Genomic DNA, 13755 nt, shown 5'->3' with positions numbered 1-13755 from the left:
GGGCAGTGCACAGAGGGGCGCTCTGTCATTGGGCCATCTCTTATCCATGAAGTCTTCCAAGCTGTAGGCTGTTAGTAGAACTTGCAGGGCTCCCACCATGGAAAGTACAAACAGAGGTGCAGCTATATTCAGAGGGGCACACTACTAAGTGATCTCAGATCTAGGATCAAGTCCAAGCTGTAAGGCGTCAAGTCTTACAAGGGCCCCACCATGGAGAGAACAGAGGGCACACTAATGTTAAAATGATCCAAGAAGCCCCCCAGGCAATAGGGTGAGCAGAGCTCTATGGTGGGGGAAGAATGCACACAGGGGTGTAGTTATATTCAGAGGGGCACAGTAGTACTGGGTGAGATTTTAGCCAAGAAGCCCTCCAGAGGATAACAGAGCTTCCAAGGGCCCCACCATGGACAGCAGAGATTCCAAGGGCCCCACCATGGACAGCAGAGCTTCCAAGGGCCCCACCATGGAGTGTGCGTAAAGTGGTGCATCTATATTCAGAGGGGTACGCTCATACTAAGTAATCTATATATAAAGCCTGCCAATCTGTCAGGTATCATCAGAGCCTTCAGGGGCCCCACCATAGAGCGCACAGGGGTGCAGCAGAGGGACACACTAGTACTAGGTGAGCTCTTATCTAGGAAGCCCAGGGACAGCACAGCTTGCAAGGGGGCACCCACCACGGAGCACACACTTGGGTGCAGCTTATATTTAGAAGGGCAAACTGGTACTGGGTGATCTCTGGTCTATGAAGTTCCCCAAGCCACAAGGGGTAAGATGAGCTTCCAGGGGCCTCAGCATGGACAGAGCACACAGGGGTGTCTCTATACTCAGAGGGGCAAACAGCAGAGCTTCCAGGGACCCCACCATTTGGGGGGGTGCACATGGTGCTATGTGGCCCTCAACCTGGGGTCAAGACATTGGGGGAGGGGTGCTAAATTAAGAGGCTACATGTGCAGGATAAGGATCCCCTTATAGTGCCAGGGACCCCACTATGGACCGTGCACGGAGGTGCAGATATATTCAGTGGGGCACACTAGCAGGGCTTCCAGGGGGGCCCACATGGTGCCCTCACATGGGGGGTTTAAGAGGACACATGTGCAGCAGGGAAAGCGCCACCTTAAAGTGTCAGAGGCCCCACTATGGACAGGGCACAGAGGGGCACACTAGCAGGGCTTCCAGGGGCCCCACCATAGACAGGGCACAGAGGGCAGCTATATTCAGTGGGGCACACTAGCAGGGCTTCCGGGGGGGGGGGGCCCACATGGTGCTGATATGTGGCCCTGAGCATGGGGTAAAAACATGGGGGGTTTAAGGGGACACATGTGCAGCAGGGAAGCGCCACCTTAAAGTGCCAGGGACCCCACCATGGGCAGTGCACAGAGGGGCACTATAGCAGGGCTTCCAGGGGCCCCCCTATGGACAGTGCAGAGGGGCACTATAGCAGGGCTTCCAGGCCCCCCCCCCCACTATGGGTAGGGCTTCCAGGGGCCCCACCATGGGCAGGGCAGAGTGGGGCACAGGAGCAGGGCTTCCAGGGGCCCCCCTATGGACAGGGCTTCCAGGGGCCCCACCATGGACAGGGCTTCCAGGGGCCCCACCCATGGACAGCACACATTGGGGTGCAGCTATACTCAGGAGGTGCACGTGGTGCTCAAGTGTGGCCCTCAGCCTGGAATCAGGACACACGAGGGCCCACACGTGCAGCAGGGATAGGGGGTCCCCCTAGACAACGCCAGGGGGCCCCAACACGAAGGGGTATCTCGTCAGGAAGCCCTCGCCCCCCCTCCCCCGACAGCACGGGGCCCCTGTGGCCCTTGGCACGAGGCGGGCCCCTCCTCCCGCTCACCTTCCTTCTTGAGGGCCACAGGCGGCGCGGCCTCCTCCTTCTTGTCGGGCAGGGGGTTCCTGCGGTCCTTCTGGGACTCCTTCTTGGGCTGTTTGGCGGCCTGGGCGGCGGTCTTGGCCTGCGCTCCCCCCGCCTCCTTCTTCTTGTTCTCGGCCGCCTTCAGCACCTCGAACGGGTCGGATTCGTCATCGAATAGCTGGTCGAAACGATTAGTGACGACGCAGCCGAAGCCTTCTTGCAGATGCCCGGGCATTGTGGCCCCTGTCCTGGTGGATGTCCTCAGATTACGGCGAGGGCCCGGAGCGCGCAGCTCGCTTGAAAGATGGCCGGGAAAGAGGTTGTCTTCTCTTCCGGCGCCAGGGACATCCGGGACATGCGCGCGCGGGGGCCGATGGGAGTCGTAGGCGGGGGAGAGGTGCGCGCAGTGGGTGTGGGCGGCGCTCCGGACTACAACTCCCGCCGTGCACCGCGGCCGCATTGTGCGCTGTGTGTTGTGCTGCCTGTCAGTGACATGAGGGAGAGCTGAGGAGATACATTGGGGGAGGGGGAGGACAGGCATGAGCCCTTTCCCCTCCCCACCAATACATAGAAGTACCTCAGCTCATGACATGAGGTGACAGGCGCACGTGTGGAAGTGGGACAAGGTCACTATGGAAGTCAGGCCAACATGTCACCAACACAACACCAACTCCTGTGTGCACAGGCCCTGATAGTGCTGTATAGACAGGCTAGGCTCATATGGAGTACATGAAGGTCCGTCACTGGTCTAGTATATTGTCGGCATGGCTGCTACAGATCACACCCGCTGCCGATGTTATTATTAGAAAGCAAATAACGCAACTGTGGGCCCAATGCACGCTGGCATTTGTTGTGTGGCCCTCAGGGGCCCTGGAGAAACCAATCTGTTTGTCCCTATTGCCCTGTTATAGCTGTGATCTCTAGCAGTCTCATCATGTAATGTGTCTCCAGTCTATAACTGCCTCCTGAAGCATGTCCTCAGTCTCCAACAACCCCCATAGCATGTCCTCAGTCTCCAACAACCCCAATATAAGTTCCTCAGTCTCCAACAACCCCCATAGCATGTCCTCAGTCTCCAACAACCCCCATAGCATGTCCTCAGTCTCCAACAACTTCCACAGCATGTCCTCAGTCTCCAACAACTTCCACAGCATGTCCTCAGTCTCCAACAACTCCTATATCAGTTCCTCAGTCTCCAACAACTTCAATATCAGTTCCTCAGTCTCCAACAACTCCTATATCAGTTCCTTATTCTCCAACTCCCACAGCATGTCCTCAGTCTCCAACAACTCCCACAGCATGTCCTCAGTCTCCAACAACTCCCATAGCATGTCCTCAGTCTCCAACAACTCCCACAGCATGTCCTCAGTCTCCAACAACTCCCATAGCATGTCCTCAGTCTCCAACAACTCCTATATCATATCCTCGGTCTCCAACAACTCCCATAGCATCTCCAACTACTATAGAATGTCCTCAGTCTCCAACACCTCGTATAGAATGTCCTCAGTCTCCAACAATTCCTATAGAATGTCCTCAGTCTCCAACAACTCCTATAGCATGCCCGTGGTCTCTGACCATCTCCTGTATTCTGTGCGCAGTCTCTGAGCATCTCTTGTATCAAAAACATAAAAATCGGCATTCACTACTAGCAATCCTAAATGTCCTAGTCCATGTAAATGTCTTTCTAAAAGTGCTTGATCTTTCCAAGTCCAATGTTGTAGACTCCAACACTGTCCTCTCTGGTTATGAATCCCTTGTAGTGCTTTACTCAAGGAGGTGAATAATCTAGAAAAAAATAAAAATGCCGTATCTTATAGGGGGTTATTTACTAAAGGCAAATACACTTTGCACTGCAAGTGCACTTGGAAGTAAAGTCACTGTAGATCTGAGGGGGACATGCAAGGAAAATATAAAACAGCATTTTAGCTTGTAAATGATTGGATGATAAAATCAGCAGAGCTTCCACGCATTTCAGATCTACCCCTTAGATTTAGAGTGACTGCACTTCCAAGTGCACTTTAAGAGCACTTTCAAATGCACTTGCAGTGCAAAGTGGATTTGCCTTTCATAAATACCCCCCATAGTGTAATATGTCTAACCCAATTTTCATGGCTTTGATGTGCTTACATCAAAGTCATGAAAATAATTCCACTGGATCACAAGATGTGTTCTTACATATGTACCCTTAAGCCTCGTACACACAGTACGATTGTTGGCCAAACAAGTGTCTGATTTTTGTCAAAAGGGCGTGTGCCAGGATCTTGCCTTGCATACTAACGGCACACAATTTTCGGCCAACACACACGAACATAGTGACGTACTACGAGGAATTTCAACTCTTGAGTGCCACCCTTTGGGCCCCTTCTGCTAATTTTGTGTTTGATGAGCATGGATTCTGAGCATGCGTGTTTGTACTTTCGACTTTTGTGTGACGGAGTTGTGAACTTGAATTTGAAATTCTGACGTCAAACCGCTGAAAATGTACTAGTCTGTCATCCAACATTTGTTGGCAGAAAGTTGGACAGTTGTCAAAAGGAGCGTACTAATGGTCAGATTTTAGGACAAGAGTCTGTCAACACACAATCCTCTGCCAACAATCGCACTGTGTGTACGAGGCTTTATCCTCATGTTTCTCAAACAAAGCCTTCCACAACACTCCAATGCAGCTTTTCCTCTGTGTCTCTATCTCCCCTCCGGAAGAATTCTTCCTCCCCTTTCTCCAAATGGGTATCAGAAGCTCCCAAAAATGAAGTATAAGCACATAATGTAATACTGCAAATAGCTTAAAGTGGTTGCAAAGTCAGAAGGTTTTTTATCTTAACACATTCTATGCATTAGAATAAATAAAAAAAAAACCTGTGTGCAGCAGCCCCCCTAATATTTACCTAAGCCCCATCTCGATCCAGCAATGTTGCACAAGAGCCTCGGCTGTCCAGGACTCTCCCTCCTGGTTGGCTAAGACACACAGCAAACGCCATTGCCGCCCGCAGTTGTCAATCAAAGCCAGTGAGCCAATGAGGAGAGAGAGGGGGCAGGGCAGGGCCACGACTCTGTCTGAATGGACACACGGAGCAGCAGCTCGGGTGCCCCCCATAGCAAGCCGCTCACTTTGGGGGCAGGAGGGAGGGGTCAGGAGTGCCAGTTGGGGACCCGAGGAGAGAAGCATCTGAGCTGCTCTGTGCAAAACCATTACACAGAGCAGGTTTTTTTATAACTTAAAAATAAATAAAAATAAACATATCAAGACATTACATACATCATCACGTTCTGAAAGATTGGATTTTTCGACAACTTTGTCCGACCGTGCGTATGCAACAGTTTCGGACACAATCCGACGGACAAAATCTGACGGATTTGGCTGGCAGAATGTACGACCATGTGTACGGGGGCTTAGATGCTAATATCAACTCCAGCCACCTGTCTGTTGTCTTGTATAATGTAAATGAGTCTAGTCTGGCTTGACACAGATTCTAAAGAGTATTTCACCAATTGTTGTTTTGTTGTTTGTACTAATTAACCTGCAATTGAATGAAGGAGTCCAGTGTTGATTAGATAATTAGCTCATGCTATTTAGGTTAGGTTTTAGTCACCCGCTCTATATATTTTGTGTGAGATCTCAAATAAAGTAATTTCCTGGTGTACCCCAAGACTGGTGTTGTCTAGTTCTTGGGGGTTCCTATAGCCAGATCCATTGGACTTGTGTTCCAGGACTTAGGAAGCGGTATACTGACGGAAGCACTCAAGAGGAGTGTGGGGGACATTCCGTCACATTGGTGGCAGCAGTGGGATTTAGTCTATTGCTAACATTGCATTTACATATCCAGAGTCTGTGTGTCTTGGGGGGGGGGGGGGGGGGCGGCGTGGACCCGAATCCAAGTAAAACCACCTCAGGGGTCCCCAGACATACAGCTCACAAAGAGCATTGTTCCCCCAAATGCCAGGGCCCATAATCACAAGGCAAGAGGCTCGCATTCAGTCCCCTCCAACAGCCTTGGTCCCAGCTAGGTCTGTCACATTCCCACGCCTCCATTTGGAGACCAGAAGCGAGAGCCCCTCGGGGCTCACCTCACCGGGTAAGTGAAAAAACGATAAGAGTAGTGGTATTTCACTGGCGGCGCCTCACCACTTATCCTACACCTCTCATGTCTCTTCACAGTTGCAGACTAGAGTCAAGCTCAACAGGGTCTTCTTTCCCCCGCTGATTTGGACGTTCCCTCACAGAAGGAAATTGATAAATGGTTTTCAAAATGTTTTACAAATATGTGAAAAGTGTGGCGTACATTTGTATGGCGCCCCCCTGAGTCAATACTCTGTAGAACCACCTTTTACCGCAATTAAAGCTGCAAGTCTTTCTGGGGATGTCTCTACCAGCTTTACACATCTAGAGAGGGACATTTGTGCCCATTCTTCTTTACAGAATAGCTCAAGCTCTGTCAGATTGGATGGAGAGTGTCTGTGAACAGCAATTTTCAAGTCTTGCCACAGATTCTCAATTGGATTTAGGTCTGGACTTTGACTGGGCCATTCTAACACATGAATATGCTTTGATCCAAACCATTCCATTGTAGCTCTGGCTGTATGTTTAGGGTTGTTGTCCTGCTAGAAGGTGAACCTCCACCCCAGTCTCCAGTCTTTTGCAGACTCTAACAGGTTTTATTCTAAGATTGCTTTAAGCTTCTCCACAACTTTATCCCTGACCTGTCTGGTGTGTTCCTTGGCCTTGGTGATGCTGTTTGTTCACTAAGGTCTAACAAACCTGTGAGGGCTTCACAGAACAGCTGTTTTTATACTGGGATTAAATTACACACAGGTGGACTCGATTTAATACTTAGGTGACTTCTGAAGGCAATTGGTTCTACTAGATTTTAGTTAGGAGTATCAAAATAAAGGGGGCTGAATACAAATGCACGCCACACTTTTCAGATATTTATTTGTAAAAAAAAAAAAAATTGAAAACAATTTATGATTTTCCTTCCATTTTACAATTATGTGCCACTTTGTGTTGGTCTATCACATAAAATCTCAATAGAATACATTTACGTTTTTGGTTGTAACTTGACAAAATGTGAACATTGAATTGTAGGTGTGGTGGTTTATTTTTATTTTTAGTGCTCCAGTCACTGCTGCAGAGAATCGCCCCCATTTTTTCAGGATATTACCCCCTTCATGCTTTACTGTAGGAAAGGAGTTATTTGGATGGGGAGCTGTATTGGATTTCCACTAGACATATCGCTTGGTGTTCAGGCCAAATCATTAAATTTAGTCTCACCTGACCATTTTTCCCGTGTGGCCTCAGAATCTTCAAGGTGCTTTTTGGCAAAGCTCATTCTTGACTGCATGTGGCCTTTCATTAGGAGTGGCTTTTTTCCTACAACCCTCCCATACAAGTCACATTTGTGCAGAAATTGTGATATTGTTGCACGCAATGACCACTCTTTGTCAGAGTTGCCGTAGGCCTCTCTGACCAGTTTCCTCCTGGCTACCAAATACCTACCAATTCTTAATGCTGTGCTTCTAGGCATTGATTTTAAATGTTTTTGTATCCATCTCCTGACATGTGCCTGTCCACAACTTTATCCCCAAAGATCCCAGGGACAGTGCCTTGCCACCCAGAGTTGATTGTTTGCTTCAGTTGCACTAACAGGGACTGGAATGCTCCAGGGAAGCTCTTTTCATGCTGAGCTAATCAAAATGACCACAGCTGATCACAGTTAATTGTCAAATGGTGTTGTGTGCCATTGAGAAGGTAATTAGCTACAACTAATTGAGTCAAGTAATTTTTAAGAGACGGTGATCCTTTTTTCAGCTCAATGATTCTGTTTTTGATTATTTTTTATTTATTTTTCTGACAGGTTGGTGTTATCTTTCACTTGGTTGTTAAAAGTTGCACCGAGTAAATACAGCCGGATAAAACAAAAAAAAGGTGCCTGTCTTCATTTCATGTTGCAAAGCAACAAAATTTGATTATTTTAAAGGGGAGTGATTCTTTTCTATACCCACTGTACTTAAATAGTTTTTTAATTTTAACCCAGAGATTAGTGTCAATTTAAGACATACTGTATTGAAATGGAGATAGAAATTAAGAGATACCAGGGTGGATAAAAATCAATGTTTTTTTTTTAAATCAAAAGAAATCTGATTTTTTTTATATTTCAATCTTTTTGTTGAACGATCTGATAATAACAGAGAACACTGGAACAAAACAATCAGATTTTTAAAATTTAAATCTGATTTTTTTTTATTTTTCTCAAATTACTTTTCATAAAATGCCTTTGGCGTAAAAATCTATCTAAAAGATAGTTTTATTTTTAAGATACATTAATAATTTAGTTCATTCAGCATGAATTGGAGCTTAGTTATTTAGCATGAGGCTGTATATTCATTTTTGGTAAACTCATTCACCAAATCCAAGCTCTGCGAGCTGAGATAACATTCACTACATTGATGCATTCACACAATTTCACAGTAACCATGGGGATAAAACAACGTTCAGGAATATTCCTTTATCCCATTGTTTTGCAAATCTATGTACACTACAAACTGTATGATTGTTTGTAGAGAAATGCAGTTAAACCTGGCTCTAAGGGTGAGGAGGAAGGGCAAGCAGTAAAGTAAGTGAAACCATCTAAGCAGCTTATAAACCTTGTGATCTTTCTGCACATATCTTGAAGTGCTTTATTCCTCCCTTGAGGAGCAAAATGGCAGCAGGCCGTAAAAAGAAAACCAGTTTGTGAATATTTACTAACCTGACAGCTTATTATTCTAAATAGGAAACCTTCATTTTGTTTGCAAATATTAACCACTTTCAGACCGGACCATTTTACTGGCTTAAGACCAGACCACTTTTTGCGATTCGGCACTGCGTGGCTTTAACTGACAATTGCGCGGTCGTGCGACGTGGCTCCCAAACAAAATTGACATCCTTTTTTTTTCCCCACAAATAGAACTTTGTTTTGGTGGTATTTGATCACCCCTGCGGTTTTTATTTTTTGCACTATAAACAAAAAAGAACGACAATTTTGAAAAAAAACGCATTATTTTTAACTTTTTGCTATAATAAATATCCCCCAAAAATATATAAAAAAACATTTTTTTCCTCAGTTTAGGCCGATACGTATTCTTCTACATATTTTTGGTAAAAAAAAAAATAAAACGCAATAAGCGATTATTGATTGGTTTGCGCAAAATTTATAGCGTTTACAAAATAGGGGATCGTTTTATGGCATTTTTATTAAACATTTTTTTTTTTTACTAGTAATGGTGGCGATCAGCAATTTTTATTGTGACTGCGACATTATGGCGGACACATCGGACATTTTTGACACATTTTTGGGACCATTGTCATTGATACAGCAATTAGTGCTATACAAATGCACTGAATCCTGTGTAAAGGGGTTAACCAAGGGTGGCAGTGTAGGGGTTAAGTGTGTCCTAGGGGCATGTTACTAACTGTGGGGGGCGTGGCTGTGTGTTAGTGAACACTGATCTCTGCTCCAATCACAGGGAGCAGAGATCAGTGTCACTTGTTGCTAGGCAGAACGGGAAGATGCTGTTTACTTCCACATCTCCCCGTTCAGCCTCCCCGTGAGACAATCGCAGGTATCCCCGAGGCGATCGAGTCCGCGGGACCCACAACCGCACTCACGGGGGTCCCGGGCGGCATGCACGCGATGACACGGGACAATTTCAAATGGATGTACCTGTAAGCCAATTTGCCTGCCCGTGCCATTCTGCCGACGTACATCATCGTGCGCCGGTCAGGAAGTGGTTAAAGAGGAAGTAAACCCTGATGAAGAATACAAAGTCCCACACAAACCCCCTCTTTTTGCATCAATATAACAGGGATTGAGGTAGATGAACCTACCCAGTCATTGCCTCATTTAAAGTCCCCTGGGTATAGCCACAAGCGGGAAGGACCTCCCGTAACAGGAGGTCATAAGGAGCTGGTAAGCGGCCATTCGCAAGAGGTGGAGGCCTTTTTCTGAAATTCACTTATCATTCCGGTGAAAGGTTAAAGCACTGAGGGATTCATTGGATTTCACATCACTCAATAGACTTTCCTTTGTATGTTTGCAATTGTTTGTTATATTTGTGTAGCACAACTTTATTTTGGACTTTTTGATAAGTGCTGTGTATACAGTATCTCACAGGAAAGTTGCTGCTTATACTGTTTTTGATATTTACTTATTGTTTGAATTTGACAGCGCTATAATATTCCCTTTTTCCATTTTGTTCAAAAAGTCAACAAGTGTTAACCTAGCCTTTGATATTTTTTGTCTAGAAGTTTTTTGAAGCCTGTGCATCCATAACAGCAAGTTTTTAGGCTGATAAATGTTTATGTCCCCAGTAATAAAAAGTTAGGAAACGTGTACATTGTTGTACATTAAGTACAACAAGCTTAGCCTGTGGGACTTCAAATGAGTTGATCATAGAGATCATAACAATTATATTAAATAAAATGTAAGTATTTATTGAAGTTCCGAAAACAATCACCATAAATGAGCATAAAAACTTCATAAAACATATAGCTTGTAACCATAAACATGTTCGGTACAATGCTGAAAATACATAATGTACATATACTCAACATGTTTCACAAGCTCTGCTCGCTTCCTCAGGAGTTGATACATGTGCAAGATATCTGAAAAATAAATATCAATAAGATATAACACTCAATTATGGTTAAGGTTAAAAAAAGATGCAGGGGGCCTATATAGGGAACCCCATACTTACATCATGGTCCAACCGGGACCATTATGCTCCAATCGGGAGCTAAAGGAGCGTGATCCCCAGCAGCCAACCGGGCCCTCGGTTGGCTGCTGCGGGTCACACTCCTTCAACTCCTGGTTGGAGCATTCCCTGTTGTCATCAATGGGGGTCCAGTCCTTGGGACCAATTGACCATAATGTAAGTATGGGGTGCCCTATATAGGCCCCCGCTTCTTTTCTAAGCTTAAAGTGATACTAAAGCTTTTTTTTTTTTTTAAATAACAAACCTATCATACTTACCTCCGCTGTGCAGCTCTTTTTGCACAGAGTGGCCCCAAACATCTTCTTCTGGGGTCCCTCAGTGGCTCTCGCGGCTCCTCCCTGCATTAGATAACCCCCTAGGAGAAGCGCTCTCCTAAGGGGGTTACCTTGCAGGCACGCTCCCGAGTCATTCATTTGGTGTCCATAGAAGCCGAATGTATGACTCGGCCTGGCCCCCCCCCCCCCCCCCCCGGGTCATTGGATTTAATTGACAGCAGCGGGAGCCAATGGCTGCACTGCTATCAATCTATCCAATCAAAGCCGGGACTCTGTGGAGAGAAGGACAGCGTGTCCCCGCCGAAGAAGATGAAGGGGCTCAGGTAAGTAAAACGGGGGGCTGGTGACTGCTAGGTGTTTTTTCACCTTACTGCATAGCATGCAGTAAGGTGAAAAAACACAAACCTTTACAACCCCTTTAACCATCATTGAATGTTATATCTTATTGATATTTATTTTTTAGATATCTTGCACATGCATCAACTGAGCTAGCAAAATGCGCTGAGTATATAGATGTTATGTACATTATGCATTTCCAACATTGTACCAAACATGTTTATGGTTGCAAGCTATATGCTTTATGATAATTTTATGCTAATTTATGATGATGTTTTTGGAATTTCAATAAATCCTTAAATGTATTTAATTTACTTGTTATGACCTCTATTTACCTCATTTAAAGTCCCACGAGATAAGCTTTTTGTACTATATGTAATTAGGGATCGAGTTGTGTCATACAAAGAGGCAGTATCCAACCATCAGGCACATTGAAGGTGGTCATCTTGTCAGTTGGCCCAATGTTCTCCAGAATGCGGCCTACACACAGCTTACAGCGGTCTACTCATCCAATGGAAGAGATGTGGACATGGACACTACAGGTTCACCTGACCATGTCTGTAAAGGATGTTCATGAAAGTGACGGCTTAGAACATATGGCCTCTATAAATTTAGAAAAAAACAAACAGTTGGGCCTGGTGGGGTCTGACAACTTGCAGCAGCTGGATTAATAGCAGGGTGAGGGACCAATTTGATGGACACTGGGACTGGAAGTGTGAGAAATTCCAACATTTTGAGTTGTCATAAGAGAAGTAATAGAGGAGGCATCTTTCAATAAGGACACTTGTTTCAGTGACAGACATGGCGCTGGCATATGTGGGGCAGGTCTCAGTCACAAATCATACATACAAAGCAAGAAATGCCCAAGGGACTTTGGGACTTTCAGAGACACAGACAAAATATGTAAAAAATGTTTTTAAAATCGTTCTAGTAAACAAACACGTTATATTATAATATAATTATATATATATATATATATATATATATATATATATATATATATATATATATATATATATATATATATATATATATATATATATATATATATATATATATATATATATATATATATATATATATATATATATATATATATATATATATATATATATATATATATATATATATATTTTTTTTTTCCATAGATCAAGGCATGATTGACAATCCAAGGTACAGAAGTTTGTATGACAAATTTTTCTACACGTTTCGCTACAGGTTCCCCGCTGACAACTGAATGTGAAAAAAAAAGAAAAATGAATTGCTGGCAACTAAAAAAAAAAAAAAATAAAAAAAAAAAAAAAATTGTCTGGTATGGATTTGGAGGGGACTCCCCCACACCAAAAAAAAAAAAAAAAAAAAAAAAAAAAAAAAAAAAGTAAAAAAATCCATACCAGAACCCTTATCTGAGCATGCAGCCCAGCAGGTCAGGAAAGGGAGAGGACAAGTGAACCCTCTCCCACTCCTGACCCATACCAGGCCACATTCCCTCAACATGGGAGGGTTCTGCCACCCCATGGGGAAAAGGTGCTCTTTCCCACAACCTTGGACGGAGGTTGTGGGGGTTTATCAGAATCCAGAAGCCCCCCTTAACAAGGGGGCCCCCAGATCCCACCCCCCCCATGTGAATGAGTATGGGGTACATTGTACCCCTACCCATTCACCAAAAAAAGTAGTGTAGTGTGACAAAAGACAAGAGACAGTCTTCTTCCCCCACTTCTTCATCCTCATGATGGGTCGATGACGTCACAAGGGACGGGGTCTCCGGGTGACGCCATCCGATGGCCAAGCCCCATAATTATATAAGAAATGTGCGACATTGGAGCAGACAGATCGGCGGAACGCAGCAACTGAGGATGATGTTTTTTTAAATTCAACAGGTCGGTGTCGGGACCGGTGGCAGTAGAACACTGGACAAAGAAGAAGACTGGAGGAAGAAGAAGACCGGAGGAAGAGAAAGACCAAAGGAAGAGAAAGAACAGAGGAAGAAGACACTTTTAATAAAGGACTTGTCAAAAACTGTCTCTGGTCTTGTCACACTACACCACTTGTTTGGTTTTGGTACAATGTACCCCTTTTCCTTCACAAGGGGGATGGGATCTGGGGGCCCCTTTGTCAAAATCGGGCTTCTGGACAGTGATAATGCCCCCCGCTAGCAGACCCCCCACAACCACCGGCCAGGGTTGTGGGGAAGAGGCCCTTGTCCCTATCAACAAGGCCCCCATGTTGAGGGCATGTGGCTTGGTATGGTTCCGGGGGGGGGGGGGGGGGGGGCCTCACTCGTCTTCTCCCTTTCCTGACCCGCTGGGCTGCATGCTCGAATAAGGGTCTGGTATAGATTTTGGGGGGCCCCACACAATTTCCTTTTTCATTTTTGGTGTGGGGGGGTTACCGAAAGGTCTGGTATGGTTTTGGGGAGTACTCCATGCTTTTTTTTGTTAATTTTTGGCAAATCTTTTTTCTTTACATGCAGCTGTCAGCTGGGAACCTATCTGACAGCTGATGACTCAACGGTTGTTAAGAAAGTGG

General features: G+C 45.2%; 1 protein-coding gene across 5 annotated transcripts in view; it reads right to left on the bottom strand.

Moving 5' to 3' along the window:
* Positions 1 to 2202, bottom strand: part of SERBP1 (SERPINE1 mRNA binding protein 1) — a 41435-nt gene extending 39233 nt beyond the window's left edge. For 3 of the 5 annotated variants that reach the window (XM_077450509.1, XM_077450510.1, XM_077450513.1), the window contains exon 1: positions 1847 to 2202. In XM_077450509.1, the coding sequence (XP_077306635.1) occupies positions 1847 to 2099 (253 nt within the window). In that variant the 5' untranslated portion in view covers positions 2100 to 2202. The remainder of the gene's footprint in view (positions 1 to 1846) is intronic. The other 2 variants (XM_077450511.1, XM_077450512.1) reach the window with 1 other exon arrangement.
* Between the last annotated feature and the right edge of the window lie 11553 nt (positions 2203 to 13755).

This window comes from Lithobates pipiens, unplaced genomic scaffold (assembly GCF_037356315.1).
Source record: "Lithobates pipiens isolate NorthernLeopardFrog02 unplaced genomic scaffold, aLitPip1_a1.2 Scaffold_23, whole genome shotgun sequence".
NCBI lineage: Eukaryota > Metazoa > Chordata > Amphibia > Anura > Ranidae > Lithobates > Lithobates pipiens.
Note: the sequence above shows the minus strand (reverse complement) of the source record. Positions and strands in the feature narration are given on the sequence as shown.